This window comes from Macaca thibetana, chromosome 19 (genome assembly GCF_024542745.1).
Source record: "Macaca thibetana thibetana isolate TM-01 chromosome 19, ASM2454274v1, whole genome shotgun sequence".
Lineage (NCBI taxonomy): Eukaryota > Metazoa > Chordata > Mammalia > Primates > Cercopithecidae > Macaca > Macaca thibetana.
In genome coordinates this window covers 26,166,460-26,193,830 of record NC_065596.1, presented here as the reverse complement: position 1 = coordinate 26,193,830, position 27,371 = coordinate 26,166,460, and the positions used below count along the sequence as shown (strand labels likewise).

The 27,371-nt window shown below is 53.3% G+C and overlaps 3 protein-coding genes across 6 annotated transcripts in view; 2 read left to right on the top strand and 1 right to left on the bottom strand.

The window, feature by feature from the left end:
- Nucleotides 1-18,657, top strand: part of ERCC1 (ERCC excision repair 1, endonuclease non-catalytic subunit) — a 192,787-nt gene extending 174,130 nt beyond the window's left edge. Inside the window, exons 2-11 of the mRNA XM_050772254.1 lie at nucleotides 1,837-1,935; nucleotides 2,344-2,455; nucleotides 4,336-4,551; nucleotides 5,258-5,361; nucleotides 6,399-6,498; nucleotides 9,517-9,593; nucleotides 11,750-11,849; nucleotides 14,214-14,285; nucleotides 14,506-14,574; nucleotides 18,549-18,657. Coding sequence (XP_050628211.1) covers nucleotides 2,351-2,455; nucleotides 4,336-4,551; nucleotides 5,258-5,361; nucleotides 6,399-6,498; nucleotides 9,517-9,593; nucleotides 11,750-11,849; nucleotides 14,214-14,285; nucleotides 14,506-14,574; nucleotides 18,549-18,602 — 897 coding nt within the window. The 5' untranslated portion in view covers nucleotides 1,837-1,935; nucleotides 2,344-2,350 and the 3' untranslated portion in view covers nucleotides 18,603-18,657. The remainder of the gene's footprint in view (nucleotides 1-1,836; nucleotides 1,936-2,343; nucleotides 2,456-4,335; nucleotides 4,552-5,257; nucleotides 5,362-6,398; nucleotides 6,499-9,516; nucleotides 9,594-11,749; nucleotides 11,850-14,213; nucleotides 14,286-14,505; nucleotides 14,575-18,548) is intronic.
- On the bottom strand, nucleotides 18,484-21,924 carry POLR1G (RNA polymerase I subunit G). Of its 3 annotated transcripts, none has more exons than XM_050772212.1 (3): nucleotides 21,544-21,924; nucleotides 21,027-21,168; nucleotides 18,484-20,144 (listed from the first exon to the last, which is right to left on the bottom strand). In XM_050772212.1, the coding sequence occupies exons 1-3, from the start codon at nucleotides 21,563-21,565 to the stop codon at nucleotides 18,773-18,775; spliced, it is 1,536 nt and encodes a 511-aa protein (XP_050628169.1). In that variant the 5' UTR covers nucleotides 21,566-21,924; the 3' UTR covers nucleotides 18,484-18,772. The 3 variants fall into 3 exon arrangements, with proteins under 3 accessions (XP_050628169.1, XP_050628168.1, XP_050628170.1); XM_050772211.1 differs by having other exon boundaries at nucleotides 21,538-21,636; XM_050772213.1 differs by lacking the exon at nucleotides 21,027-21,168 and having other exon boundaries at nucleotides 21,544-21,869.
- PPP1R13L (protein phosphatase 1 regulatory subunit 13 like) overlaps nucleotides 21,901-27,371 on the top strand; it is a 25,899-nt gene continuing 20,428 nt past the window's right edge. Inside the window, exon 1 of one of the 2 annotated variants that reach the window (XM_050772088.1) lies at nucleotides 21,901-21,970. The gene's annotated coding sequence lies outside the window, so the exon portion shown is untranslated. Of the gene's footprint in view, nucleotides 21,971-22,564; nucleotides 23,268-27,371 lie in introns of those variants that run through there. The other variant, XM_050772087.1, reaches the window with a different exon arrangement.

The window sequence follows — 27,371 nt, the reverse complement described above, 5'->3', positions numbered from 1 at the left end:
AGTGCGAGACTCTGTCTAAAAAAAAAAAAAAAAAATCTTGGCCAGGCGCGGTGGCTCATGCTTGTAATCCCAGCACTTTGGGAGGCAGAGGCGGGTGGATCACTTAAGGTCAGGAGTTCGACACCAGCCGGGCCAACATGGTGAAACTCCGTCTCTACTGAAAATACAAAAGTTAGCTGGGCGGGCGCCTGCAATCCCAGCTACTTGGGAGGCTGAGGCAGGAGAATCGCTTGAATCTGGGAAGCAGAGGTTGCAGTGAGCCTAGATTGCGCCATTGCACTCCAGCCTGGGCAACAAGAGCAAAATTCCATCTCAAAAAAATAAATAAATAAATAAATAAACAAACAAATAAATAAATAAATCTTACATAGATTAAAGCCAGATGACCTGCTCATTCTAGGCCATCACTGTTTGGCAGGGTGTCTGTGTCCCTCACTGAAACATAAGCTCTGGGAGGACAACACAACACGGAGCTCAAGGAAATGATAGAATGTATCATTATGGCCGTGCGCCGTGGCTTACGCCTGTAATTCAGCACTTTGGGGGGCTGAGGCAGGTGGACCAACTGAGGTCAGGAGTTCGATACCAGCCTGGCCAAAATGGTGAAACCCCGTCTCTACTAAAAATGGAGAGAAAAAAAAAAAAAAAAATTAGCCGGGCATGGTGGCGCATGCCTGTAATTCCCAGCTACTAAAGAGGCAGGAGAATCGCTTGAACCCGGGAGGTGGAGGTTGCAGTGAACCGAGATCGCACCATTGCACTCCAGCCTGGGTAATAAGAGCGAAACTCCGTCTCAAAAAAAAAAAAAAAAGAATTTATCATTATGACCCTGGGTTATGGCAGGGCTCTTAACACACCAAAAGCAAAAGTCAGAACAGAACAGATTGATAAATAGCTGTACATAAACACAAATAACTTCTGTGCCAAAAATAACTAAAGTTAAAACCCAAAGTAGAAACTAGGAGGAAATGTTTGCAATATAGGTAACTAAGGATTAGAATCAGAATCCATAAAGTACCCCTAGAAATTAATAGTAATAAAAAAGCCATACAACCCATTTAAAAAATGGACAAGGAATATGAGCAAGCAATTCACAGAAGACAAAATTTATAAGACCAATACATTCACAAAAACCGTTCCATTTCCTTAGTAATCAGAGAGCTGCAAGTTAGAACAGTGTGATACTATCCTTTCAGGAAGTGACTAATACTAACTCATCAGCCAGGCCTCTGCTCAGATGTCCCTTCCTCCAGGAAGCCCTTCCGGACTCGGCGGCTGAGTCAGGCGCTCCCTCTGACCCCCACCCCACGGCTCTCCCGGGATCTCCCATCCCAGATCTGCCCATTCTAAGTCATCACTGTTTGGGAACGTGTCTGTGTCCCTTACTGAACCGTAAGCTCCGGGAGGACAACACGGGGCTGTCGTTGGTCACTGCTGTTTCACCAGCACGGACTCGCACAGGACCGGGAACAGAAGAAGCGCATGGGGGGAATAGGTGTGGAATAAATGAATGAATGGGGAAACTGAGGCCAAGTCAATGTCTGAGTTGGGATTCAAACTTAAGTCTCTGCGTACTGAGAGGAGAGACCAAGTTGGATCTCCTGCGATCTCTTCTCCCCTGAGCCCTGCCAGGATTCCCGGCACACAGAAGCGCTCAGTATGGGCTTTGGAACTGAAAAATTTGGGAGCCAGATCCTCTGCGGCCACATAGATATCTCTCCTCCCACGAACTCCGCGGTCCTCCAGGACCATAGAGAGTTGCATAGAGATCGCCCTGCTCTATGCTCTACTCTCCTGGGGAGCGGGGCCAGAGAGGCCGGAAATGCGGCGAGCCCTGGGCCGCGCTGGCAGTGCTGGCGGTGGACTGCCTCAGTCCCTCTCCAGTCTTTCCCTTGAGGCTCCAAGACCAGTAACTGAATTCGCGGCTCTGAAACCGTAAGGCCGGGACCAGAGGGGGCGGGAGGCGGGACTGCAGGTGGAGATTGGCAACCGCGGAAGCCAATCATTGCCGAGTCTGAGAGATGGACAAGGCCAGGCGTGGGGTGGGCGTCCAGATGTAGCCCCGGGGGCTGGGCGAACGGAAGTCGGGGGACGGTGGGGACAGAGCCAATAGAATCCAGTGGGGGCGAGAGGCGGAGCGATGGGACTTGTAAGGGGCGGGGCGAGCAGAAGGTGGCGGTCAAAGGGGCGGGGCGTTATAGAGCCTCGGGCCCTGGGTGTTTGGGACCTGACGCTATGGGGCTCTGGGAGTTTTGTGGGGGACGGCTATGAGTGGGGGTTCCTGCTGGGGGATGAGAACGTAGAAGCCGATGGCTCACTTGCTCCTGGCACCTTCCCTTTCAGGTTCCACATGGACCCTGGGAAGGACAAAGAGGGGGTGCCCCAGCCCTCAGTGCCTCCAGCAAGGAGGAAATTTGTGATACCCCTCGACGAGGATGAGGTTCCTCCTGGAGTGGTAGGACAAGGAGATGCGGGGCCCCTGGGAGGCTGGCGGGTGTTAGGAGGAGGAAGAGAATAGGATGGGACCTGTGGGACCAGGGTGTGGGTTAGTGGATTTGGGGGCCACGGACGACTTGGGGAAGCAGTCCTTGGTCCTCCACAGGTCCCAGTTTCCCCATCTGTGAAATGGATGATTGGTTCTAAGAGAGGGCTGAGGCAGAGGCCAGACACTGGCATTCAGCAGGTAACCCCTGATGTGTTTTATGAGGCCAGCACCCTGATTTTTTAAGACATGAATTTATTGCTCATGTTTAAGAATTGCCAGGTTTTGCAATCTTAAAATCTATACTTTAGACATATTTTGGTAAATGGAAGGACCTGGCAATATTGAAATCTCCTTCCCAAGGGAAAACAATCGATTGGTGATTAGCATTGGCTATGAAGAAAAGGAAAGTGAGCTAAGGATATAGGGCGTGATGAGGAAGAGGACCTTCCTACTTTATTTTATTTATTTATTATTTTGAGACAGTCTGGCTCTGTCACCCAGGCTGGAGTGCACTGGCACCATCTCGGCTCACTGCAGCCTCCGCCTCCCGGATTCAAGCGATTCTCCTGCCTCAGCCTCCCCACTGGGATTACAGGAGCGTGCCACCACATCCGGCTAATTTTTGTATTTTTAATAGAGACAGAGTTTCACCATGTTGGTCAGGCTGGTCTTGAACCTCAAGTGATCCGTCCATCTCAGCCTCCCAAAGTGCTGGGATTACAGGCATGAGCCACCGTGCCTGGCCCCTTCCTACTTTAGATAGGAAGTTCAAGGGAGGGCCTCTCTGAGGAGGTGACATCTTGGTAGAGACGTGAAAGAGGTGAGGGAGTGAGCCATAGAGACGTCTGGGGTAGAGGGAACAGCCAGTGCCAAAACCGTGAGGTCAGAGAGAGCCTGCCACATTCAAGGGCAGCACGAAGTCCAGTGGGGCTGTAGTAGAGAAAGCAAGGGAGAAGTGGCAGAAGGTGTAGTCTCTAAGGCAAGGATCAGGGACAGATCTACAGCCTTTTGGGTGATGGTGACAGCTTTGACTTTCACTCTGAGGCAGGAGCCACCCACTAGCTCTCAGCAGAGGAAGGACATAAAGATTTAGTGTAGGGGACAGACTTCCAGGGGGTGAGAGTGTGGGCAAGGAGCTGGTGAAGAAGTGACTTCAGTGGTCCAAGGGTGAAACGCTGTTGGCTGGGACCAGAGGGGAGACTGAGGAGTGGGGCAGAAGTGGCTGGATTCAGATTTTGAGCTCTCAGCCTTCTGGAAGGGACATTAGAGGAAGGAAGATGGGCAGCCCTAAAGAGGGGAGAGGGGTAAAGTGCTGTGGCTCACACTTGTAATCCCAACACTTTGGGAGGCCGAGACAGGCGGATCACCTGAGGTTAGGAGTTCGAGATCAGCCTGGACAACATGTTGAAACCCCCTCTCTACTAAAAATACAAAAATTAGCCAGCATGGTGGTACGCACCTGTAGTCCCAGCTATTCGGGAGGCTGAGACAGGAGAATCACTTGAACCTGGGAGGCGGAGGTTGCAGTGAGCCGAGATCACGCCATTGCACTCCAGCCTCGGTGACAGAGCAAGACTCCATCTCAAAAAAAAAGAAAATTAGCTGGGCGTGGTGGCGGGCACCTGTAATCCCAGCTACTCGGGAAGCTGAGGCAGGATAATTGCTTGAACCCGGGAGGTGGAGGTTGCAGTGAGCCAAGATTGTGCCACTGCACTCCAGCCTGGGTGACAGAATGAGACTCTCTCGAAAAAAAAAAAGAAAGAAAAAGAAAGGGGAGAGGAACTCACAGGGCCTCAGATGTCCCCTGCTCACCCCAACTGGTCCCCTGCAAACTCCCTTTCTCCCCACAGGCCAAGCCCTTATTCAAATCCACACAGAGCCTTCCCACTGTGGACACCTCGGCCCAGGCGGCCCCTCAGACCTACGCTGAATATGCCATCTCACAGCCTCCGGGAGGGGCTGGGGCCACGTGCCCCACAGGGTCAGAGCCCCTGGCAGGAGAGACCCCCAACCAGGCCCTGAAACCGGGGGCAAAATCCAACAGCATCATTGTGAGCCCTCGGCAGGTGAGGAGGGAGACGGAGAAGTGGAGCCTTGAGGTTTTCAGTGGGAAACGCTGTTCTAGGGATGACTCCAGTGGAAGGAGGTCTGAGTTCCAGCCACTTTGTTCTCGCCATTCATTCATTCGTTCAACATCGGTGTGTGGGTTGAGAGTGCCCCAGCTCTTGCTGGGGCTGTGGCTGTGTTGGTGCAGCTCTGTTTCCTGACCCCAGGCTTGTTAATTTACTTAAAATGTACTGAATGAGGCCAGGTGCGGTGGCTCACGCCTGTAATCCCAGCACTTTGGGAGGCTGAGGCAGACGGATCACCTGAGGTCAGGAGTTCGAGACCAGCCTGGCCAACATGGTGAAACCTCGTCTCTACTAAAAATACAAAAATTAGCCGGGCGTAGGGGCAGGAGGTGTTCAGGACCACATGACTCGCAGACTGGGGCTGGGGGAGAGGGTTGAGCTGGAGACAGACCCGGGGACCCTTTAGGAAAGGCCTGGTGCCAGTGGAGTGGAGGGGAGGAACCTGGATCAGAGGACCAGGGACTGTCCAGGGTTGGGAGGAGGAGAGAGAAGCTGGAAAAGACCCAGGCACAGGTGGGAGGAGGGAGGAGGTGTGGGAAGAGGTGGGAGGAGGGAGGAGGTGCGAGAAGAGGTAGAGGAGGGCCCTGTGGTTGCCAAGGGTCATCCCTATTGATGGCTTCTGCCCTTCCTCCCTCCCCAGAGGGGCAATCCCGTACTGAAGTTCGTGCGCAACGTGCCCTGGGAATTTGGCGATGTAATCCCCGACTATGTGCTGGGCCAGAGCACCTGTGCCCTGTTCCTCAGGTGAGCTCTGCGGCGCCACCCCAGCTTTCAGGAAGGACACCCCACTGGCCTGGGAGGGTCATGTCCCAGTGTTCTGGACTGTTCTATGGGCATGGTCCTGCAGGCTCTGGGCCTTGGTGGGACCCTGTGTTGGAGGAAGGGGGTCTTGGCCTAGAGGTGCCCAGTGCAACAAGAGCTGGGGCCCAGACTCCTAGGTCTGAGGGAGGAGGGGCTGGGGGCCTGGACTCCTGGGTCTGAGGGAGGAGGGGCTGGGGGCCTGGACTCCTGGGTCTGAGGGAGGAGGGGCTGGGGGCCTGGACTCCTGGGTCTGAGGGAGGAGGGGCTGGGGGCCTGGACTCCTGGGTCTGAGGGAGGAGGGGCTGGGGGCCTGGACTCCTGGGTCTCAGGGAGGAAGGCCTGAGGGCCAGACTCCTGGATCTAAGGGTGGAAGGACTGGCTCACTCATGTTCCCGACATCCTTGACTGGAGTTGAGGAGAGGCAGGATTTCTCCCATCTCTACCCTAGTTAAACAACTTCCCCAACCCAGGGGCCCCTCTGCAGACAGGCCCAGACAGAGGAAGTGAAACCTGTGAGTTCCTGTGCTCCCCGCAGGCTGTGAGAGCTGCAGTCTGCTGGGCAGCGCCAGTCCTAGTTCGCTGGGTCGTGAAGCCCTCACCATAGCCCTCTGAGGCCAGAGCAGATGGGCTGGCGTGGGCCCTGCTTCCCACTGCGAGCCACGCGACGTCCCCGCGCTCACACTCTCCAGGGCCCCTGGCACCTGTTCTCCCCTTGAAGCCCAAGTCTCTTCCCCTCTTCATGAAGAAGCCAGGGGTCTGGGCTTCTGGGTAACCACAGCCATGTGGCCCTGGCTGCCAATCCCTGTGGAGCATCTTGGAAGAGAGACCTGTGGCAAGTGACTGACCCTCTGTGGGCCTCAGGGCCCCTCTGTCCCCTGTGCCGCACTCTGAGCCCTTAGTATTTCAGTGAGAGGGCAGAAGGGCTTTGGGGGTCTCGAAGAGACTGAGACTTCTCAACTCCTCCTCCTTGCCCCCACCAGCCTCCGCTACCACAACCTGCACCCGGACTACATCCATGGGAGGCTGCAGAGCCTGGGGAAGAACTTCGCCCTGCGGGTCCTGCTCATCCAGGTGGATGTGGTAAGCAGGGGTCGCTCCCCAGCTGGCCTCACTGGCCCCATCTCTGAAATGGGGAGTGCTGGGCCTCGAGGTTGTGCAGCGTACTGTTGAATCCCTTCTGAGAGGAAACGCAGCTAAAACCTCAGTGAGGAAGGTTTTTCACATCTGAGATTGACATGGGTCACCAAGACACTATATTGGCAAGGAGAGGGGAAGGCAAAATTATCTGTTTCCTCTTTCCCCACATCCCCTTCAATTAGTCCCAGATCTCTGCCCCCTAAATATCTCTTTTGTGTGTGTGTTTTTTGTTTGTTTATTTGTTTGAGATGGAGTTTCGCTCTTGTTGCCCAGGCTGGAGTGCAATGACTCCATCTTGGCTCACTGCAACCTCTGCCTCCGGGATTCAAGCGATTCTCCTGCCTCAGCCTCCTGAGTAGCTGGGATTATAGGCATGCACCACCACACCTGGCTGATTTTTGTATTTTTAGCAGAGACTGGTTTTCACTATGTTGGCCAGGCTGGTCTTGAACTCCTGACGTCAGGTGATCCACCTGCCTCAGCCTCCCAAAGTGCTGGGATTACAGGCAGGAGCCACCGCGCCCGTTCATATCTCTCTCTCTCTCTTTTTTTTTAAGATGGAGTCTCCTCTGTCTCCTAGGCTGGAGTGCAATGGCGAGATCTTGGCTCACTGCAACCTCCGCCTCCTGGGTTCAAATAATTCTCCTGCCTCAGCCTCCCGAGCAATTGGGATTACAGGCACACTACACCATGCCTGGCTTATTTATTTATTTATTTGTTTGTTTGTTTATTTATTTGTTTATTTATTGTTTTGAGACAGAGTCTCACTCTTTTTTTTTTTTTTTTTTGAGATGGAGTCTCACTCTGTCACCCAGGCTGGAGTACAGTGGCACGATCTCTGCTCACTGCAAGCTCCGCCTCCCAGGTTCACGCGATTCTCCTGCCTCAGCCTCCCGAGTAGCTGGGACTACAGGCGCCTGCCACCACACCCGGCTAATTTTTTGTATTTTTAGTAGAGACGGGGTTTCACCATGTTAGCCAGGATGGTCTCGATCTCCTGACCTCGTGATCCGCCCGCCTCGGCCTCCCAAAGTGCTGGGATTACAAGCGTGAGCCACCGCGCCCGGCCCAGAGTCTCACTCTTTTGCCCAGTCTGGAGTGTAGTGGTGCAATCTTGGCTCACTGCAACCTCCGCCTCCTGGGTTCAAGTGATTCTCCTGACTCAGCCTCCCAAGTAGCTGGGATTACAGGCACGTATCACCATGACTGGCTAATTTTTTGTTTTTTTGTAGAGATGGGGTTTGACCATGCTGGCCAGGCTGGGCTCAATCTCCTGACCTCATGATCCACTCGCCTCGGCCTCCCAAAGTGCTGGGATTACAGACGTGAGCCACTGCGCCCAGCCAATTTTTGTATTTTTAGTAGAGACGGGTTTCACCATGTTGGCCAGGATGGTCTGAAACGCCTGACCTCAAGTGATCTGCCCACCTCGGCCTCCCAAACTGTGGGGATTCCAGGTGTGAGCCACCACGCCCAGCTTATCTCTTTGTTTGTTTGTTTGTTTGTTTTGACACAGGGTCCTGCTCTGTTGCCCAGGCTGGAGTGCAGTGGCCCAATCATAGGCCAGTGCGGCCTTGACCTCCTGGGCTCAAGTGATCCTCCCACCTCAGCCTCCTAAGTAGCTGGGACTATAGGTCCCATCATAGGTCCACATCACCATATTTTTTTGTGTTTTATAGAGATAGGGTCTCCACTCTGTTGCCTAGACTAGTCTTGAACTCTTGGCCTCAAGTGATCCTCCTGCCTCAACCTCTCAAAGAACTAGGATTACAGGCATGAGCCACTGCACCTAACCCAGTGGAAGAGGATTGCTTGAGGCCAGCAGTTGAAGACCAGACTGGGTAACACAGCAAGACCCTGTATCTAAAAATTTTTAAAAAATCACCCACTGGGGGTGGCTCACGCCTGTAATCCCAGCACTTTGGGATTACCTGAGATCAGAAGTTCAAGACCAGCCTGGCCAACATGGTGAAACCCCATCTCTACTAAAAATACAAAATTTAGCTGGGCGTGGTGGCGTGCGCCTGTAATCCCAGCTACACGGGAGGCTGAGGCAGAACTGCTTGAACCCGGCAGGCAGAGGTTGCAGTGAGCCAAGATCATGTCACTGCACTCCAGCCTGGGCAACAGAACGAGAATCTGTCTCAAAAAAAAAAAAAAAAAAAAAGATCATAAAACTGCCATGGCTCCTAAGCACCCGAGGAGAAAGTTCTGCTCCCTTCCATGACCTATGGGGCCCTGTGTACATCTGACCTCTACCTAGTTTTCCAGAGTCTGTGCTTCTCATGGAATTTCACATCGTCTCTCCCGTAGGGAGCGAATTCTAATTCCTCAAGCCCTCTTTCCCCTCCCATCCTTTGCCCATGCTGTTCTCTGTGTCTGGAATTCCCTTTTCTGGTCTCCTTTTCATCCTTTCCTCCTCCTCATCCTCCTTTGGGTCTCAGGTCAGATGTCCCCTCCTCCAAGAAGCCCTCTCTGATCCCCCAGGCAGGCTCGGTCCCTCCTCTGGCTCCCACATCGCAGCCCTGGCCACTCCAGATCATCAGTGTCTGGGGACAGGTCTGTCCTGCTCATCAGACTGTGAGTCCTGGGAGGGCAGAGTCAGGGCTGTCTCAGCCACTGCTGGGTCCTAGCACAGCTTAGCACGGGCCAGGCACCCAGTAGGAGCTTAGAGAGTGACAACTGGGTGAGAGGCTCTTGGCTTCCTGAGCTACTGCGTTTTCAGGCTTTAATTCCCTTTTTGTTCTTTTTTTTTTTTTTTTTGAGATGGAGTCTCGCTCTGTTGCCCAGGTTGGAGTGCAGTGGTGCGATCTCGGCTCACTGCAAGCTCCGCCTCCCGGGTTCAAGCAATTCTCCACCTCAGCTTCCCTAGTAGCCGGGATTACAGGCACGTGCCACCACTCCTGGCTAATTTTTGTAATTCCTGGCTTCTAGGTTTCTAATTCTGATTTTCTCCTCCAGAAAGATCCCCAGCAGGCCCTGAAGGAGCTGGCTAAGATGTGTATCCTGGCCGACTGCACACTGATCCTCGCCTGGAGGTGAGATGGGGGCTTCCCTGCCTCATTCAGGCTCTACCTGCTCCCCCATCCCACCCTGCCCAACCCTTCCCTTTGCCTTCCTGTGTGGGCCTGGTGCAGGCAGTGCCTCTCTCTGGTCTTCAGTTTCCTCATCTGTAAAACAAGGTCTTAATATCTTTTTTTTTTTTTTTTTTTTTTTTTTTTTTTTGAGACGGAGTCTCACTCTGTCGCCCAGGCTGGAGTGCAGTGGCCGCATCTCAGCTCACTGCAAGCTCCGCCTCCCGGGTCTATGCCATTCTCCTGCCTCAGCCTCCCCAGTAGCTGGGACTACAGGCGCCCGCCACCTCACCCGGCTAGTTTTTTGTATTTTTTAGTAGAGACGGGGTTTCACCGTATTTAGCCAGGCTGGTCTCGATCTCCTGACCTTGTGATCCGCCCGTCTCGGCCTCACAAAGTGCTGGGATTACAGGCTTGAGCCACCGCGCCCGGCATCTTTTTTTTTTTTTTTTTGACACAGAGCCTCACTCTGTCCCCCAGGCTGGAGTGCAGTGGCGCAATCTCAGCTCTGCCTTGGGAGTTCAAGCAATTCTCCTGACCTCCCAAGTAGCTGGGATTACAGGTGCGCACCACCACACCCAGCTAATTCTTTTGTGTTTTTAGTAGAGACGGGGTTTTGCCATGTTGGCCAGGCTGGTCTTGAACTCCTGACCTCAGGTGATCCTCCCGCCTCACCCTCCCAAAGTGCTGGGATTACAGGCATGAGCCACTATGCCTGGCTGGAAGCTGAACATTTCATGAGGTTGGCTTCTTGCTGCAGTGGGAAAATAAGCAGTGTTTCTGGTTTTCCTCCTGTCAAACCCAGTACAAACAGTTTGTGTGCTGACTTCCCTTCCAAAATAGCTAACATTTCTTCAGCAGTGCCAGGCTGCTTTTGGCACTTACAGAGCATTCCAGAGTATTCTCTGATCTTCACAGTCATACCATCCTCCCCACTTTATTATTAATTTTTGAGACAGGGTCTTGCTCTGTTGCCAAGGCTGGAGTGCAGTGGCGCTATCACAGGTTACTGAAGCCTCAACTTACCAGGCTCAGGCAGTTCTGCCTCAGCCTCCCAAGCAGCTGAGACTGAAGGCACACACCACCACACCTGGCTAATTTTTAATTTTTTGTAGAGACAACATCTTGCTATGTTATCCCGGCTGGTCTCAAACTCCTGAGCTCAAGTGATCCTCCTGCCTCAGCCTCCCAAAGTGCTGGGATTACAAGCATGAGCCACTATGCCTGACCACCCCACTTTACAGTGAGGAAACTGAGGCCCAGGGAGCAAACCACTGGCCCAGGATTACCCAGGCAGAGGTGGGGTCAGACTCCCAAGAGCTGGCCCATAGCCAGAAAAGATATCAAGATGCGCCCAGCAGTGGTCACTACCAGGTTGTATTTGGCAGGGGGATGGGCTGGAATTTTGATTTTTAGCATCAACAATTCTTTTTTTTTTTTGAGACAGAGTCTTGCTTTGTCGCCCAGGCTGGAGTGCAGTGGCGCGATCTCGGCTTACTGCAAGCTCTGCCTCCCGGGTTCATGGCCATTCTCCTGCCTCAGCCTCCTGAGTAGCTGGGACTACCGGCACCCGCCACCACGCCCGGCTAATTTTTTTGTATTTTTAGTAGAGACGGGGTTTCACCATGTTAGCCAGGATGGTCTCGATCTCCTGGCCTCGTGATCCGCCCGCCTCGGCCTCCCAAAGTGCTGGGATTACAGGCGTGAGCCACTCGCCCAGGCTTTTTGTTTTTTTTTTTTTTTTTTGAGACGGAGTTTCACTCTTGTTGCCCAAGCGGCAGTGCAATGGCGCGATCTCGGCTCACTGCAACCTCCACTTCCTGGGTTCAAGTGATTCTCCTGTCTCAGCCTCCTGAGTAGCTGGGACTACAGGCACATGCCACCAAGCCCAGCTACTTTTTTGTATTTTTAGTAGAAATGGGGTTTCACCATGTTGGCCAGGCTGGTCTCGAACTCCTGACCTCAGATGACCTGCCTGCCTCATCATCCCAAAGTGCTGGGATTACAGGCATAAGCCACTGCACCCGGCCTAGTATTGGTAATTCTTATGACTGACCATAATGAAGCAAATCTACAATCTGATACCTCACTTCCTGCTGCCCTGTATCCTGTTATCCTAGTCCAGAGGAAGCTGGGCGGTACCTGGAGACCTATAAGGCCTATGAGCAGAAACCGGCGGACCTCCTGATGGAGAAGCTAGAGCAGGACTTCGTCTCCCGGGTGAGGCCACCTCACCTTCCATCCCTGCCTGGGCTTCCCCGCAGCTCCTGGGTGGTTGAGCTTCAGTTCCAATCTTAAGGCACTGTGCATTCATCCCTGGGCCTGTCTTCCCTGCCCCATCCCACCCAGACTGCAGCTAGAGGGATTTTCCTGAGCACAAATCTGCTGCTACCCTCCCCAGCTCAAAATCCTCCCATGGCTCCCCAGTACCCCGAGGGGGAAAGCCCGGGCTTCTGGCCAGGCTCAACAAGAGCCCGTCAGGCTCAGAAGCCCCGTGGCCCCCACTTTACACTTCACTTCTCCCAGGCCTAGCTCGCTTCTCCAAGCACTTGCCCCTTCTATTCCCTCTGCCCAATTACCTGCCTAATTCCTTTTTTTTTTTTTTTTTGAGATGGAGTCTCACTCTGTTGCCCAGGGTGGAGTGCAATGGCATGATCTCAGCTCACTGCAACCCCCGCCTCCTGGGTTCAAGCGATTCTCCTGCCTGAGCCTCCCCAGTAGCTGGGACTACAAGTACCTGCAACCATGCCCATCTAATTTTTGTATTTTTTAGTGAAGATGGGGTTTCACTATGTTGGCCAGGCTGGTCTCAAACTCCTGGCCTCAGGTGATCCACCCTCCTCAGTCTCCCAAAGTGCTGGGATTACAGGCATGAGTCATCACGCCCAGCCTTACCTGCCTAATTCCATCTTTCACATCTCAGCTTTGATACTACCTCCTCCAGGAAGCCCTCCCTGATACCTAGGCCAAGTTAAGTGTTCCTGCTGGGTTCCCCCATCCAGTCCTGTCTCTTTGAGCCATCATTGTTTGGAACTGATTTATCTCCCCAACCAGTCTGGGAGCCCCAGAAGGGCAGCTTGGGGGCTCTCTTGGTCCCCACTGTGTCTCTAGCACCACCCAGCCCTCAGTGTTTACTGAATGCATTGTTGCTTCTGGACTCCAGCGATGGAGGGATGGTGAGGGGTCTGCCATTTAGGCCTGTCCTGGGGACTGTGGGAAAAGATCACACAGCCAGGGGGCCCCATTAGATAGTCAGGGCCTAGTATCAACAGCTCCTGCATCTGAAGCCCTTACTTCTGCCAGAGACATCAGCCTGACAACCTGGTTTACAATCACTCTCGCGGGAAGAGGCTCTGAAAACCCCCATCTCAATCATGAAGGAGAAAGGGAGTGCAGTGATTTGCCTGTCAGATGGGGTGGGGGTTTAAACCAAGGCAGCCAACACCCAGGCCACACCGGTCAGCATTCAGGAATCTGTTATCACCCCGTGGAGCTGGAGGGCATTCCCAGGTACATCCCAGTGATGTCCACAGCCACCCTCGACTTTACTTTTAGGATCCTCATTTGCCCAAAAATTGAGACCCAGAGAGGTCACGCCCCTTACCCAGGCTCTTGTTATTGTTTTTTTGTTTGTTTGTTTGGAGACAGAGCCTTGCTCTGTTGCCAGGCTGGAGTGCAGTGGCATGATCTCGGCTCACTGCAATGTACATCTCCTGGGTTCAAGTGATTCTCCTGCCTCAGCCTCCCGAGTAGCTAGGATTACAGGTGCACACCACCACACCTGACTAATTTTTGTATTTTTAGTAGAGACGGGGTTTCACCATATTGGCCAGGCTGGTCTTGAACTCCTGACTTCGTGATCCACCCGCCTCAGCCTCACAATGTGCTGGGATTACAGGTGTGAGCCACTGTGCCTGGCCGCCCCCCACCCGCCCCGCATTTTTTGTTTTTTTTTTAAATGAGACAGAGTTTTGCTCTGTCACCCACTCTGGAGGGCAATGGTATAACCTTGGCTCAGTGCAACCTCCACCTCCCAGGTTCAAGCGATTCTCCCAGCTCAGCCTCCCTAGTAGCTGGAATTACAGGCGTGCTCCACCATGCCTGGCTAATTCTTGTTTGTTTTTGTTGTTGTTTGTTTGTTTTTTAGACAGAGTCTTGTTCTGTCGCCCAGGCTGGAGTGCAGTGGCACAGTCTCCGCTCACCACATCCTCTGCATCCCGGGTTCAAGTGATTGTCCTGCCTCAGCCTCCCGAGTGGCTGGGACTACAGGTGTGTTGCCACCACGCCTGAGTCATTTTTTGTATTTTTAGTAGAGATGGGGTTTCACCATGTTGACCAGGCTAGTCTCGAACTCCTGACATCAGGTGATCCTCCCACCTTGGCCTCCCAAAGTACTGGGATTACTAGGCATGAGCCACCATGCCCAGCCTGAGATGACTTTTTAATCAGTAGGGGAAAAAGGCATTTGAGTGCTTCCTGCATGCCAGGCAGTCTGGGGACACAGCTGTGACCCAGCCCCGCCCTCTAGGCTCAGTCTCCCTGGCCTTTCTTCTCCCGACACACTCCTGCCTCCTCCTCTTCCAGGTGACTGAATGTCTGACCACCGTGAAGTCAGTCAACAAAACAGACAGTCAGACCCTCCTGACCACGTTTGGAGTAAGCAAAGGCTCCCCTGCCCCTAGGCATTTCTGTCCCCTTGCCTTTTTTAGAAAGCCTTTCACCCATTTCCTTCCATCTCCCTGCCCACCCCTTGGCCCGTCCTGCCTTCCCACAGGCCCTCACCTCCCCCGAGGAATATCTGAGGCCCCTCCTCAGCTGGGACAGGGAGGCTTTTGTAAAAGCTCAGCTACCCTGACCCCTTGCTTTCACCTTTCAGTCTCTGGAACAGCTCATTGCTGCATCGAGAGAAGATCTGGCCTTATGCCCAGGCCTGGGCCCTCAGAAGGTAAGAGCTCTGGGAAAGAACCCAAGGAGTTGGGGAAAGGAGGGAGCCCCAAGTAAACACAACCTGAGACCCCAAAGTTTTAAGGTGAAAAAAGAACCAAAGGCTGGACACAGTGGCTACCACCTGTAATCCCAACACTTTGGGAGGCCAAGGCAGGAGGACTGCTTGAGGCCAGAAGTTGGAGACCAGCCTGGGCAAGTGGACACCTCGCCTTTATTAAAAACAAACAAACAAACAAAAAAAAACTAGCTGGGCATGGTGGTGTGAGCTTGCTACATGCCTGTAGTCTCAGCTACTGGGGAAACTGAGGTGGGAGGATCGCTTGAGCCCAGGAGGTTGAGGCTGCAGTGAGCTATAATCACATTACTACACCCCAGCCTGGGTGACAGAGCGATCCTGTCTCAAAGCAGAAGCAATCCAATGCAGAAGAATGAAACTAGACACCTAACTCTCGCCATATACAAAAATCAAATCAAAATGGATTAAAGACTTAAATCTAAGACCCCAATGCATGAAACTTCTACAAGGAAACATAGGGAAGCTCTCCAGGACATTGAACTGGGCAGAGATTTCTTGAGTAATGCTCCAGAAGCACAGGAAACCAAAGCAAAATGGACAAATGGGATCACATCAAGTTAAAAAGCTTCTAAGCCAAGCGCGGTGGCTCGCGCCTGTAATCCCAGCACTTTGGGAGGCTGAGGCAGCTGGATCACCTGAGGTCAGGAGTTTGGGACCAGCCTGGCCAATGTGGAGAAACCCCATCTTTACTAAAAATACAAAAAATTAGCCTGGTGTGGTGGCACATGCCTGTATTCCCAGCTACTTGGAAGGCTAAAGCAGGACAATCATTTGAACCTGGGAGGTGGAGGTTGCAGTGAGCCGAGATCGCGCCATTGCACTCCAGCCTGGGCAACAAGAGTGAAACTCTGTCTCAAAAAATTAAAAGGCTGGGCATGGTGGCTCATGCGTGTAATCCCAGCACTTTGGGAGGCCGAGGCAGGCGGATCACAAGGTAAGGAGATCGAGACCATCCTAACAGTGAAACCCTGTCTCTACTAAAAATACAAAAATTAGCTGGGTGTGGTGGTGCACGCCTGTAATCCCAGCTACTTGGGTGGCTGAGGCAGGAGAATCGCTTGAACCTGGGAGATGGAGGTTGCAGTGAGCTGAGATTACACCACTGCACTCCAGCCTGGGCAACAAAAGCGAAACTCGGTCTCAAAAAAACCCAAAAATAGGCCAGGTGTGGTGGCTCACACCTGTAATCCCAGCACTTTGGGAGGCCGAGGTGGGCGGATCATGAGGTCAGGAGATCGAGACCATGATGGCTAACACAGTGAAACCCCATCTCTACTAAAAATACAAAAAAAAATTAGCCGGGCGTGGTGGTGGGCACCTGTAGTCCCAGCTACTCGGGAGGCTGAGGCAGGAGAAAGGCATGAACCTGGGAGTCAGAGGTTGCAGTGAGCTGAGATCACACCACTGCACTCCAGCCTGGGTGGCAGAGCCAGACTCCATCTCAAAAAAAAAAAAGGCAAAATAAACTATAATGAGATACCATCTCAGCTCCATTAAAATGGCTTTTTTTTTTGAGATGGAGTCTCGCTCTGTTGCCCAGGCTGGAGTGCAGTGGTGCGATCTCAGCTCATTGCAACCTTCGTCTCCTGGGTTCAAGTGATTCTCCTACATCAGCCTCCTGAGTAGATGGGATTACAGGCACCCGCTACCACGCCCCGCTAGTTTTTGTATTTTTAGTAGAGACGGGGTTTCCCCAGGTTGGTCAGGCTGGTCTTGAACTCCTGACTTCAGGTGATCCACCCACCTCAGCCTCCCAAAGTGCTGAGATTATAGGTGTGAGCCACTGCGCCCGGCCTTGAAATGGCTTTTATCCAAAGGGCAGGCAATAACAAATGGTGGCGAGGATGTGAACAAAAGGGAACCCTCGTATACTTTTGGTGAGAATGTAAATTAGTACAACCACTATGGAAAACAGTTTGGAGGCTCCTCTAAAAACTGAAAGTTCAGCTTCCACATGATCCAGCAATCCCACTGCTGGGTAGATCCCCAAAGAAAGGAAATCAGTGTATGGTACAGGTATCTGCACTCCTGTTTGTTACAGCACAGTTCACATTGCCAAGATTTGGAACCAACCTGTGTCCATGAGCAGATGACCAGGCAAAGAAAATGTGGTACTTATACACAATGGAGTACTCTTCAGCCATAAAAAAAAGTATGAGATCCTGGCTGGGCATGGTGGCTCACACCTCTAATCCCAGCGCTTTGGGAGGCCAAGGCAGGCAGATCACTTGAGGTCAGGAGTTCGAGACCAGCCTGGCCAACATGGTGAAACCTCGTCTCTACTAAAAATACAAAAATTAGTCGGGTATGGTGGCGCGTGCCTGTAATCTCAACTACTAAGGAGGCTGAGGCAGGAGAATCACTTGAATCTGGGAGGTGAAGACTGCAGTGAGCCAAGATCGTGCCACTGCACTCCAGCCTGGACAACAGCGAGAGACCCTTTTCAAAAAAAAAAAAAAAAAGAGATCCTGTCGTTTACAACATAATGAACTGGGGAGTATTATGTTAAGTGAAATGAGCCAGGCACAGAAAGACAAACATCACATGTTCTCACTTATTGGTGTATCTAAAAATCAAAACAGTTGAACTCATGGAGATAGAGTAGATGAATGGTTCCTGGAGGCTGGGGAGGGTAGTGAGGGGCTGGCAGGGAGATGGGGAAGGTTAATGGGTACTACACATAAACAAAAAAAAAAAAGAGAAAGAATGAATAAGACATACTATTTGATAGCACAACCAAGTGACTATATTCAATAATAACTGTACACTTTAAAATAACTTGGCCAGGTGCGGTGGCTCACACCTGTTACCCCAGCACTTTGGGAAGTCAAGGCAGGTGGATCATGAGGTCAGGAGTTCGAGACCAGCCTGGCCGATATGGTGAAACCCCATCTCTACTTAAAAAACAACAATTAGGCCGGGCACGGTGGCTCACGCCTGTAATCCCAGCACTTTGGGAGGCCGAGGCGGGCGGATCACAAGGTCAGGAGATCGAGACCACGGTGAAACCCCGTCTCTACTAAAAATACAAAAAAAATTAGCCGGGCGCGGTGGCGGGCGCCTGTAGTCCCAGCTACTCAGGAGGCTGAGGCAGGAGAATGGCGTAAACCCAGGAGGCGGAGCTTGCAATGAGCCGAGATCGCGCCACTGCACTCCAGCCTGGGCGACAGAGCGAGACTCCGTCTCAAAAAACAAACAAACAAAAAAAAAAAAAAAAAAAAAAAAAAAAAAAAAAAAAAAAAACAAAAAAAAAAAAACAATTAGCCGGGCATGGTGGCAGGCGCCTGTAGGCCTAGCTACTCGGGAGGCTGAGGCAGAAGAATTGCTGAAACCCAGGAGGTGGAGGTTGCAGTGAGCCAAGATCACACCACTGCACTCCAGCCTGGGTGACACCGCGAGACTCCGTCTCAAAAAAAAAAAAAAAAAATAGTAACTTAGCCAGGCACGGTGGCTCACGCCTATAATCCCAGCACTTTGGGAGGCTGAGGCGGGTGGATCACGAGGTCAGGAGATCGAGACCATTCTGGCTAACACAGTGAAACCCCGTCTGTACTTAAAAAAAAAAAAAGAAATTAGCCGGGCGTGGTGGCAGGTGCCTGTAGTCCCAGCTACTCGGGAGGCTGAGGCAGAAGGGCGTGAACCCGGGAGGCGGGGCTTGCAATGAGCTGAGATCCCGCCAGTGCACTCCAGCCTGGACGACAGAGCAAGTCTGCGTCTCAAAATAAATAAATAAATAAATAATAACTTAAAAAGATTGTAACTGGATTGTTTGTAACTCAATGGATAAATGCTTGAGGGTATGGGGGAAAAAAAAGAACCAAAACCCCACTCTAGATTTACCCAGGAAACAGCTCCTTTAATGACTGGTTCCTCATTTTTCTCTCCCTCCCATCCAGGCCCGGAGGCTGTTTGATGTCCTGCATGAGCCCTTCTTGAAAGTACCGGGATGACCCCAGCTGCCAAGGAGACCCCCGGGGTAAAAATAAAGCATCCTCCCAGGCCAGGATCCTGTTGGCTATGCTGGTGCAGTCTCTGGGGAGGGGTTCTTGGGGTGACACCTTCAGATGGCCTAGGTGGGAACCTTCAGCTTTCTTTAGTTCCTCAGTTTCCCTGGGGCAGATTACACAGGCTGCTGCTGCTTCCTCCGCTTCTTGTCTCGGCCTGTGGGAGCCTCCTCCCCAGGCTCTGAATTTAGCGGTGGCCCCCGCATCTCCTCTGGGGGCACTGTTTCTGGCATCCAGCTTTCCTGACTCCGCTTCTTCCTCTTCTTGGTGGATCCTGGAGTTGCCCTGGCCTCAGGCTGTCCCTCCCCTGGCAGCTCAGACTCTAGTGGCTGAATCAGCTCAGTCCTCAGCTCAGTCATTGTGTGACCTCTCTCTTTCTTCTTCTTCTTCTTGGTGGACGTGGGAGCTACCTGAGGCTCAAGGTCATCCGGGGGCTCAGGCTCCACCACCTCTGTCTCTGGCTCCACTGTGGCATTTTGCTGTTTGTCTTTCTTCCTCTTCTTTTTGGGAGCTGCCAGGGCTGCCTGGGCCTGAGGCTCAGCTCCATCTGGCTGTTGAGGCTCCATCATCCCCCCTGGGAACTCCAGAGGCTTCATCTCTGGCTCCACTGGCTCCATCGCCTCCGTCCCTGACTCCATCATTGCAATCTGTTCCTTTTCTTTTTTCCTCTTCTTTGTTGGGGGAAGAGGGATGCCTTCCTCCAGTGGCTCCACCTTCACCTGTGGCTGACACTCAACTGTCACCGCCTCCTCTGGCTCCATCCCTTCCGTCCCCTTTGGCCTCTTTCTCTTTTTGGTCGGGGACAGGACTGTGTCTTCTAGAGGCTCCGTGTTCATCTGTCCCTGCTTCACTGTCTTGTCTTCTGGCTCGCAGGTTTCTGTCCCTTTGGGCTTCTTCCTCTTCTTGGTGGTGGACGGGAGCAGCACTCCCAGAGGCTCCAGTGTCTCCACTGTGGGCTCTGTCCCCACAGGCCCTGCCACCTCTGGTTCTTTCAGCTGCTGATTTTTCTTCTTCTTCTTCTTCCTCACATCCATTTCTGGGGACCCCAAAGCCATGTCCACCTCCAGGACCCCGTGCCCATTCACTGCCTCCAGAGTGACTGGGGCCTCTGTCACCTGCATCTCCTTTTTCTTCTTCCCTGAGGTGAGCAGGTTGGGGGCCAAGGTTGACCTAGGCCCTGTGACTGGTGGGTTGCCCCCAAAGGCACAGAACCGAGGCCGCAGGCCAGGGGGGATCTGTGGTGGGGGACTTGCTGGGATGAGCTGCAGAGGGCTCGACAGGGATTGCTGGGGACCCTCAAGGATCCTTAGGGTGCCCTGGGGGGCTGAGGCACAGGCGAGCCCACCTCCTGCCTCCGTTGAGGGGGCCAGCAGGGTCGCTTCTGCAGCCTGGGGACAGCTGCCGAGGACTTGATAGCGGTGCCGCTTGCCTGCCAACTTGCCCTTGACGATCTGTGAGCCAGAGAGAGGCACATGCCGCCCATTGAAGCTACAGAGAGAAACAGGGAGGGCAGAGGCTTAAGTGGAACAGGAGAGGGAAGCTTTTTTTTTTTTTTTTTTTTTTTTTTTTTGAGACAGACTCTTGCTCTGTCACCCAGGCTGGAGTACCATGGCACAATCTCAGCTCACTGCAACCTCCACCTCCTGGGTTCAAGCGAGTCTCCTGCCTCAGCCTCCCAAGTAGCTGGGATTACAGGCGCCTGCCACCATGCCTGGCTAATTTTTGTATTTTTAGTAGAAACAGTTTCACCATGTTGGCCAGGCTGGTCTTGAACTCCTGACCTCAAGTGATCTGCCCGCCTCGGCCCCCCAAAGTGATGGGATTACAGGCACGGGCCACTGCGCCCAGTGGCCTCTGGTCTTTAATAAAACATGAGTGACTCCATCTTAAAGTGAGTAGCTAGGCACTTAAAAGGTTCATGCTTATGGCCTAAACATAACCACATCCCAAGCTGACCACCAATTATAATTACAGAATATGTATGGCCATACAGGACATGTCCCACCAAGCCTGCAGAATGTCCAAATGTCCTAAGAATGCAGCCCCCGTTGCTTAAATATAATATAAATGAGCAAGCTTAGGTTGCAGGATTAATGGTCATGGATAACACCAATAGCCCCTACGTTTAGTGAGCTTATCTGCACACTCCAAGTTTAATTATAGTTCCTTATAAGTAGAGATACTAACAAAGGGTCGTGGGTTTCTCCTTCTTTCTGAGGACACTTTACTCTGTAAAGGAGTAGTTTCCAATAAACTTGCCTCTTGCATTGTGCTCTGTGACTCGCCTCGAATTCTTTCCTGTGACAAATTCAAGAACCCGCTCCTGAGGTCTGGATCGGGACCCTCTTTTCCGCCAACAAGACCACTCACCAGTCTGGGGCAAAGTCTGCAGGGGCCTGAATAAGCCACAGCTCCGTATCTGGACCCGTCAGCGCCTCCAAGGAGAAACGAGGGGACTCCGAGGCTGGGGGCTTCGCGATAAAGTTAGGGGGACAAGAGAACCGAGCAGCACCTGCAGCAGAAGGGGAAATGGGGTCTACTGACACCTCCTTGCCGGTCCAATCTTGCAGGGCGCACCTATCGGTCCGTTGGTCTTAACTTCGTGAGCACTCCAATCCCCTCAACCTGGTTCCTCCTTTCTGCCCACCTGTTCCCCAGAGGCGACCTCAACTTCACCGATCCAACCCCTGGGGGCGCCTTGCTCTCCACGGGTAGCCCCCAACAAGATAACCCTCTCTCCGTTCGTATTCCCGTTCGCCCACTGGGAATGCACGCTCTCCGCAAGTCCTGCTTCCAGGGACGCCTCCTTTTCGGCCCGAACCTTCCCGGGCGCCCCTTTCTCCTCCCACCAGCGCACCCTCCGCACCCCGTCAACACGCACGCTCACCGCCGGCCTGGGGCTCCTCCATCCCGGGACCCACACCACAGGCGACCCAGTAGCCCGGGCTGCTCACACCCAGTTGCAGACCACGTGGATCCAAAGGGGTAAGGCCTCATCCGGGAGCGCCCAACTGGTGCTGGAGCGCGGGGGTAGGTATCGCTCGACTCCCGTTCTGCAGGAAAAACTGGGGGAAATTTCCACGTGTGCAGATCAGAAAACCGAGGAAGAAGTCTTTTTCGGAGAAATGTATTCCCGAAAGCCGCTGATTCGTTGTTTTGCTGGAGTCAGAGGCCCGTCGGGTCCCGATGGGTCGCCCCCATCGTCTGTCCAATATGGTTTGTTGCAACGCCTCCTTAAAGGGGCAGCCACACTGCTCTTCCTAAGTCTTAAAGAGACAGGACGGTCGATTGGTCTGAAATTCTTAAAGAGATAGGTAAGAATCCTAGTTAGCAGGGCTGTGCTTTCTGTGTTAAATGCCTTCTGGGGAGGTCCAGATGCCTCGGAAGTTCAGAACTTGACTGGGAGAAGCGGGAAAATGGAGAAATAGGGGCAATCCGTCCGGAGGGCGTGAAGTTCCAGCCAGGGGCGGGGCTTCTGAACTCCGGGGGAGCGGGAAACATAGGGGGAGGAGCTTGTGGTTCTTGAGGGAGGAGACTCGGACCCAGGAGCCCGACACGCGTGGAGTGGTGCTGAGCACGGTGTAGCGCTTGTGGATTAAATGGGACTTGTAGATGCCCTCGGGGGTTTAGTCTCATGCGTGGGAAGCCTCGATGACTTTCAGGAAGGGACCTGATCGGCAACTCCTCCCTGCCCCAGGGCGCGTGTAAACAGCCGCACGTGGATGCAGATTTGGGGGACGCACCCACGTCCCTTTCCACTGGGGCCGCCCCGCGTTGGGCGGCGGTTGGAGCCGCGGGAAGGTGGCTAGACAGGGTGACCCGACTGCATTCCTGGCCGGTGTGTCAGCGCCACTTCCCGCCCCCTCTGCCAAGATTTAAGATCCTACTCCAGAATTGGGGCACCCCTTCTACCCAGGTGGGAGAGGCTTTCCAGAGCGGAGGGAGGGTCAAGGGAAAGGGGAAATGTTTCCCCTCCCCGGGATCTCCAGACGGTTCCCTTCGCGTGGGCGAGAGAGACACCGGGGTGCTGCTCCTGCGGGCTCCAGGACTACAATTCCCAGAGGACCCGAGGAAAAGAGTCGCCCGAGGTCGGTCGCGGAGGCTGCTGGGGGTTGTAGTCCAAATTAAGATTTTGAACTCTTGCTAGGACATCCTTTAAAGATCCAATCCGCACTTTTTATCGACGGGGAGATTAGGGCTCAGAGACCCGGGGGGATACTGATCAGGAAAGGGGAAACTGCGCCTGAAGGGGTGGAGCAAGGGCTCAGGAGTCAGTCTTCTGCAGCCACAGCGAGGCAGGCCTCTCGGCTCTTCTGTATCTCCCTGGCCAGGTCGCTCTCGGCTTCTGGGCCTCGCCCTTCTTGTCTGTGAAATGGACTCTGGGTGAATCCAAATGGTATCGTCTCGGGCTACGTCCTATCCCTCCGGGACTACAAGTCCCAAGGTGCTCGAGGCGACCTCGGCTCCCCCTCCCCTCCGGGACCCGCCTCCCTCCAGCCCAAGTCACGTCGTCTAACCTGTTCCCAGCTCCTGCCCCGCCCCGTTCTCCGCTCCCCGAAGCCGAAGCCCGAGCCGGAGGAAGCCCCCCGGTGCCAGGATCTGCCCGGATCCGTGAGTTTCACCCTCCTGGGGACCAGAGGCCCTGAAAGAGCCCAACACTCACGTTCCTGGGAGGATTGGGAGGGGACTTGGACGCCAGGTCCCAGGGCGGAATTTGGGGCGCGCCGACACCTGGATCATTAGAAGGAAACTCCGATACCTGTTTTACTGGAGGGAAGGAAAGCGGGTTCGGATGCCTGAATTCTTGGAATGGAGGGATTCGACCCCTTCACCCCGGGGAGACGTTGGAGCTGGAATTCCTGAGTCTCTCGAACTGGGAGGGCTCTAGGAAGCCGAGTCTTTGGGTAGTATAGGGGTTCGAATCCCCGAGTGTTGGTCAGAAATGAGAGGCTCAGACTGGTGGGGCTCAGGGTGAAATGGGTGACCCCCTTGCCACCCTCAAGCTGCTGTCTCCACCGATCTTCTAGGTCTCTGAGCAGAATTAAGGGTGGGGCAGGGATAGTGGAGCCTGGGTTCCTGAAGTGGAGCATGACAGGTACCCGGGGTCCCTCCGGAGGCTGTGTTCCGGCTCTCCCCCGACTTTTCGGCTCGGGGATGGGGGCGGGGGAGGAGAGAAAACACCGAGGCAGATCTCCAACCTCCTTGTGCCACTGAGCGAACCCAACATGTCATTAACCTGGGCGTCAGACCTGCCTAACCAGAGAAGGGACATCCGCCCTAGGGCACCCCCTGGCGGAGGTGGGCTCCCCTATTGCTTTATGGGGTGGGAAACAGCTGAGTTTGCACAGGTAGTTCTAGAACCCAGGGCAGAATTCCGGAAAGCGGCTGTTGGATTCTGGGAGGTTTGCATAGCCGTGCATTTAACCATTACACGGAGAGGAAGGGGTAAACTGAGGCTTGGAGCTCACACAGGCAGCAGTTTGTGGGGTCAGGATTCTGCCTCCTCCTTCTGCAGCTCTCTGGGGGACGGGATTCTCTCCGCCCCAGCCAGATTTTCTCACTAACCTTCTGCCTCAGGGCTCCTTGCCCTGACCCTGAGGTGAGAAATGTCACCTCCATGCCCATCTGTCTGACCTGAGGTATTGTGGGAGATAAGGGAGGGACAGAGGCTAATTCTGGAGGTGTCTGTCTGTCCTTGAGGCAGGGGGAGGGCAGGACCAGGCACCTCCCTCTGTCTGTCTCCCCCTTCTCTCCACCCCCATGCGTCCTAAGAGGGGGGATTAAAAACAGAATGGGGGAGGCGGGCATCTGATGAGATGGGTGTTTCCCAATGTCTGGACTTGAAGGACATTTGATGATAGCCTGAAATGAAATTAAAAATAATAACCGTGGCTGCCAAGACAGGGTTCTGGTGTGCCAAGCTCAGAGCTGGTAGGTAGGTAGGAAAGTTCTCATTGTCTAGAGGAGTCTTGGGTGGCAGAGAGGTTTCCCTTTAAATAAGGTTTGCTGACCCCAAGGAAGGACTCCTCATTACGAATGGAGAAACAGAGGCTGGAGGGTGGATATTGCTCACACCCTGGGCTTTTGCCAGCTTCTGTCTGGAATCTTCCAGGGCTCTCCCAGCCCCCCATCCCTAAGTGACTGAGAATGATCACTGGCCAGGCTCAGGAATGTACAGGGGGAATTGAGGACTCTGAGAGGCAAGGGCTCAGGAAGTTGAGACCCTGGGTGTCAAAACTCAGGGCTTGTATGATCTCAGAAAGAGTTGAAAGGACCCTTTTAGGGGGAAAAAAATTACATTGAGTCTCGACCCCTCACTCTGTTGCCAGACCCTGTGTTATAATGGACAGCCAAAGACATCTGGTAATTATGAATCCTGTATGTGTGAACTTTATTTCGTGCACGGCATTGTTCTAATCACGGCTTATAAATGTCACTCAGTCCTCATACCCCTTTGAGGTGAAGGTATTAATTCCTCCCATGGTCCACACGAGGAAACAGGCACAGAGAAGCTAAATAACAAGCCCAAGTAGAGGCTTAGAGCAGGAAAGGCCCTAGCCCATTCCACAGACGTCCACAAAGGAGGAAACCAAGTCCCAGAGACAGTGGAGCCTCTCCCAGATTCAATGTGACCCGACAGGGATGTAGGAGTCCAGCCTGGGTGTTCCCAGCTCAGTCTGGCTCTCTGACCCGCTTCCTACTGAAGATGACTCCTCCAGGAAGTCCACAGGATCCTTAGCCCTAAAGAACCTGGCTGGGGTGCAGAGGAGGCCAGGGAAGGAGAGCCAGGGGTGGAGCGGAGAGAGGAGCCCAGGGGAGAGTACCTGCGGCTGGACTGGAGCCCGCTGGAGAGCTAGGAGCTAGAGCTGGAGGGGAGCCCAGGGGAGAGGACTCGGAGGCGGAGGTCAGGGGCAGAGGCCTGGGAACAGACACACGGCCCGCGCCACCCCCGCGCCCCGCCCTTGTATCCCGCCCGGCCCCGCTCCCTCGCCGCGGGATGTACAGCACCTGCCCGGGCCCGCTGCGCATTCCCGGGGCCTGAGCTCAGGCGCAGTCCGCCCTCCTGGCGGGGGTCGGGGCGTGACCGCCCCCTGGTGGCTCCGACGTCCCCATCGCCTGTCCCCGCCACAGCCCCACACCCAGGGTTGACATTTCTTTAGACCCAGAGGATGTCAGCATGGAATCTGAGAATCTTGGAAATTTGGGGATCATGGCGCCGTGGCTCACGCCTGTAATCCCAATACTTTGGGAGATCGAGCTGGGGAGGATTCCATGAGGCTAGGAGTTCGAGACCAGCCTAAGCGCAGGCGCAAGGGAGACCAAGTCTCTACGAAAAAAAAAGAAAAAAAAGAGTCACTTACTGCGGGAATGCTGGCATTGGAGGCTGCACAGACTTGCTCATTTATCTGTTTTAACAGACAGTTAACAAAATATTGTTTGTGTATCTCTGAAATTCTAAATGCCTGAGTTTTTATTCCTGTAGTCTCTTCTTCCTAAGGTCTCAACTCTCAGAGCCCTGAATTCTTCCTGCACCTTCTGACCAGGTGGATTCTTACAATAGTCCTATGAGATGAACTGTTATTTATCTCCATTTTACAGATTAGGAAACTGAGGTACTCTGGTCAGGGTTGGACGGTGGTGCTGCCAAATTTGATTATTTGATTCTTTTTTTTATTATTATTTTTTAAGAAATGGGGTCTCACTATGTTGGCCAGATTGGTCTTGAACTCCTGGCCTCAAGCAGTCCTCCCCCCTCGGCCTCCCACAGTACAAGCACTACAGGCGGAAGCTACTATGCCCAGCCCTCAGATTTGAATTCTTGAAGTCTGACTTCTTACTCGTGCTTTTACCAGCCCCACTATACCATCCATCTAGACTTCCAGGGCAGTGCAATCCTGGGTTAGGTAGAATGTGGTACAGAAAGACTCAGAATTCTGGGTTAGACAAATTGGAGAATTCTAGAATGTTCCAAAGATAGAATCTTGGTCTCAGAGCTTTCCAACAATAGGTTCTTAAGCTGAGGGGTTTAGACTTCATAGAACTTTAGTTACAGTCAGGCAGGGTGTGGTGGTTCACACCTGTAATCCCAGCACTTTGGGAGGCCGAGGTGGGTGGATCACGAGGTCAGGAGATCGAGACCATCCTGGCTAACATGGTGAAACCCCGTCTCTACTAAAAATACAAAAAATTAGCTGGGTGAGGTGGTGGGCTCCTGTAGTCCCAGCTACTGGGGAGGCTGAGGCAGGAGAATGGTGTGAACCTGGAAGGCGGAGCTTGCAGTGAGCCAGGATCACGCCACTGCATTCCAGCCTAGGTGACAGAGCGAGACTCTGTCTCAAAAAAAAAAAAAAAAAAAAAAAAAAAAGAACTTTAGTTACAGTCCTAGGGTTCTTACAGTTTCAGAGTCTAGGGCTCATAGAGATTAAAGGGGCCTTTCAGAATAGCTGGTTTGGCCAGGTGTGGTGGCTCATGCCTGTAATCTCAGCACTTTGGGAGGCTGAGGCGGGAGATTGCTTGAGCCCAGGAGTTCAAAACCAGCCTGAGCAACAAAGTGAGACCCCTGTCTCTACAAAATTTTTTTAAAAAATTGGCTAGGTGTGGTAGCGCGAGCCTGTACCTATAGTCTCAGCTACTCAGGAGGCTGAGGCGGGAGGACCACTTGAGCTGGGAGGTCGAGAGGCTGCAGTGAGTCACAATTGCAGCCTGGGTGACAGA

What these genes read in the sequence shown, in the direction of transcription:
- POLR1G (XM_050772211.1), bottom strand. Translation starts at nt 21,565, where the DNA reads ATGGAGGAGCCCCAGGCCGGCGGTGAGC. An exon ending in GCCCCAGGCCGGCGGTGAGC is followed by an intron (nt 21,169 to 21,537) that starts GTGCGTGTTGAC and finishes CTTCTGCTGCAG; the next exon opens with GTGCTGCTCGGTTCTCTTGT. An exon ending in GCAGACTTTGCCCCAGACTG is followed by an intron (nt 20,145 to 21,026) that starts GTGAGTGGTCTT and finishes TTCTCTCTGTAG; the next exon opens with CTTCAATGGGCGGCATGTGC.